General features: G+C 39.7%; 1 protein-coding gene across 1 annotated transcript; it reads right to left on the bottom strand.

The window, feature by feature from the left end:
* Positions 1-203: 203 nt before the first annotated feature.
* LOC132314962 (CBL-interacting protein kinase 5-like) lies at positions 204-2,533 on the bottom strand. Its single transcript, XM_059813728.1, has one exon. It carries the CDS (start codon positions 1,919-1,921, stop codon positions 530-532), a length of 1,392 nt encoding a protein of 463 aa, XP_059669711.1. The 5' UTR covers positions 1,922-2,533; the 3' UTR covers positions 204-529.
* Between the last annotated feature and the right edge of the window lie 280 nt (positions 2,534-2,813).

The raw sequence follows: 2,813 nt of genomic DNA on the forward strand, positions 1-2,813 counted from the left end.
GCAAAGAAAAAGTAATTAAAAATTCGTAGGTTAAGTGAGAACCAAGGGAATAGTTAAATTACAAAATGGCAACCACCACTGTCTGTGGTCCAATATACAGTATAATCTCCTCTTCCTCTAAAATAAAAAGTGAAGGAGATTCACGCTTCAATCTATCCATTTTATATCAAAACAATAAAAATTTAATCCATTAAACAAATCGGTTTAAAAAGTCGGTTAGAATATTATTATTCAAAAAAACACACTTTACATTTCGAGAAACTGAAAAGAATATAATTAAAGGTACCAAAAATGAGAGTGGGAAAAAAAAGAAAAGAAAAGAAAAAATATACATTGCATGCAGCAGAAAACAAGCTTGTTCAAAGGCTATTAGTATGCACTTTTTAGTTGCTCTTTTTACCCTTCGCTCTCTCCACTGGTCACCCCTTGAAGCCTAACCTGCTTCCAAATATCGGAATATATGCATGAATTGGCTTGGTAGTAGAAAAAAAACCAACTCCTACAACAATTAAGCCAGAAAATGAAGTGTTTAATGTTGTTGTTGTTGTTGCTGATCATGACAACCTTGCCAAGTCCACACAATGTCCTTGAGGTTAGGCTTCAAGTCTTTGTTACAGAACTTCCTATATTCCATTGTGTCCCCAGCCGCTTTCTTCACCTCCACCATGTAAAACGACGGCGTCACCTCGAATATCTCTGCATTTATTGCTAGCTGCCCTTTCCTCCCTTCTTTGCTTCCTTTCAACTTCACCATCCCATCTTTCTTCTTCACCTCAAAGCTCTCCATCGTCGCGATCTCTTCCAATTTCGATACAATTGCTGAAGCTGATTTTTTTGTGGTAAATCTTGCTTCCGACCTCTGATTCGTATCTTTCTCGAACAACCCCGAGAGATTGAATCCCTGCGACAGAGATATGATATCAAATGCATTCATGCATGTTGGTTTCATATTTGAGCTCGTCTTTGCTTCATCTTCTCTCTTCTCTGAACTACCAGACGAAGTGGAATTAACCGATGATTCGAAAACCTCATGTATGTCAAGAAGGCTACGAGGCGTGTTTTCCTCGTCTTTACAACACTCATGATCTTCCACTACTTGTTTGATTAATCCCTTCTTGAACCAAGAATTCTCCATCAGCTTCACTAGGGTTATTCGTGTGCTCGGATTCGGATCAAGAATTTTGGAAAGAAGCTTTCTTACCTCAGGATGAAACCATTGTGGGCATTTGAATTCACCTTTGCTTATCTTCCTATACATTTCCATGAGGTTTGCGTCATGAAAAGGAAGATAACCCGCCAAGAGAACAAACAGCACCGCCCCACATGACCATATATCGGCCTTCTCTCCGTCGTACCCCTTCTTGTTGATGACTTCCGGTGCAACATAGGCCGGAGTTCCACACGTGGTGTGGAGGAGGCCGTCTTGCCTTTTGGACTCGAACAACGCACTCAGCCCGAAATCGGACACTTTTAGGTTCCCATGTTCATCAAGGAGGAGGTTCTCCGGCTTGAGATCGCGGTGGTAGACACCCCGGCTGTGGCAGAAATCCACGGCTGCAATCAATTGTTGGAAGTACTTTCGTGCCGCGTCTTCCTTGAGCTTGCCCTTGGCTACCTTGTTGAACAACTCACCACCTTTGACATATTCCATGGCGAAATATATCTTTGTTTTGCTTGCCATGACCTCGTAGAGCTGGACAACGTTAGGGTGTCTCACCAGGCGCATCACGGAGATTTCACGCTTGATCTGATCAATCAAACCGACCCTCATGATCTTCTCTTTGTCAATGACCTTCACGGCCACGTTCTGGCCGGTTTTCAGGTTTCGGGCATGGTACACTTTAGCAAAAGTACCCTGACCTAGTAGTCTTCCCAGCTCGTACTTTTGCATCAAGATTGTCCCTTTCTTCTCCATTTCCATAATATGTATATATGGATCACTAATATTTGAATGAAAATTTTATCTATAGAACAAAGAATTATTGGAAATACTCATTATGAACAGCCATTGTTTCGTTTTGAGAACGAAACAATGGCATCTTTTGAGGAGGAGTGGTTTCGAGGATGGAAAAGAGAAATGAATTAAAATGGTAGCTGAAGGTAGATCAGAACCTTGCCCTAGGTAGGGCTAAGGATATATTTGTTTAGAGAGAGATCAAGAAATATAGAGCAATGTTATATAACAATAAAACAGTAATGGTTAATTTCTAGCTCAGCTAACCGAAAAAACGCCAAATCTACACCCTATAGATGTGCAGAAATAGTAAAAAACGTTGATTGAATTCTTTGCACAGCGTACAAGAGACAGGTGTTAGCTTCTATATATAGCTATTTAGGCTGATTATTTGGATCTTATTATTGAGCAATCTCAGAGGGCAATGCTGGAAATATGAAGAATGTGCTGTCCTTCTCTGGAGACAGCATGCATGTATTATCAACTATTTGTAGGGTTGCTTATGGAGAAGATGAGAAACAAGTGGTAGGAAATAGTAGTGCTAAAGATGGGAGCAAAGAAACATACCAAGGACCCCAGCGCACGCTCAAGCACGTGCCTTGTTGAGGCTATATTGTGACCCAGGATTGGGGTTTTAAAGGTGGAGAGGTAGGATGATAAAGAGTAATATTACTATGAGATGGAGCACATGGTACGAACTTTCCTTTAAATTAAACCACATGGCCAATATTAAAGTGATCTTATTGCAAAAAAAAAAAAGAAAAAAAAAAAAGAAAGTTGACAATCAAATATGATAGTTTAATTTCATAAAATGAAGTTTGAGTGATTCGTGTAATAATAATAAAATTTAATTTAAAAT

The sequence above is a fragment of the Cornus florida genome, unplaced genomic scaffold (assembly GCF_030987335.1).
Source record: "Cornus florida cultivar Cherokee Brave unplaced genomic scaffold, ASM3098733v1 CherokeeBrave_3.0.0_Hap2_Chr01, whole genome shotgun sequence".
Lineage (NCBI taxonomy): Eukaryota > Viridiplantae > Streptophyta > Magnoliopsida > Cornales > Cornaceae > Cornus > Cornus florida.

What these genes read in the sequence shown, in the direction of transcription:
- LOC132314962 (XM_059813728.1), bottom strand. Translation starts at nt 1,921, where the DNA reads ATGGAAATGGAGAAGAAAGGGACAATCTTGATGCAAAAGTACGAGCTG.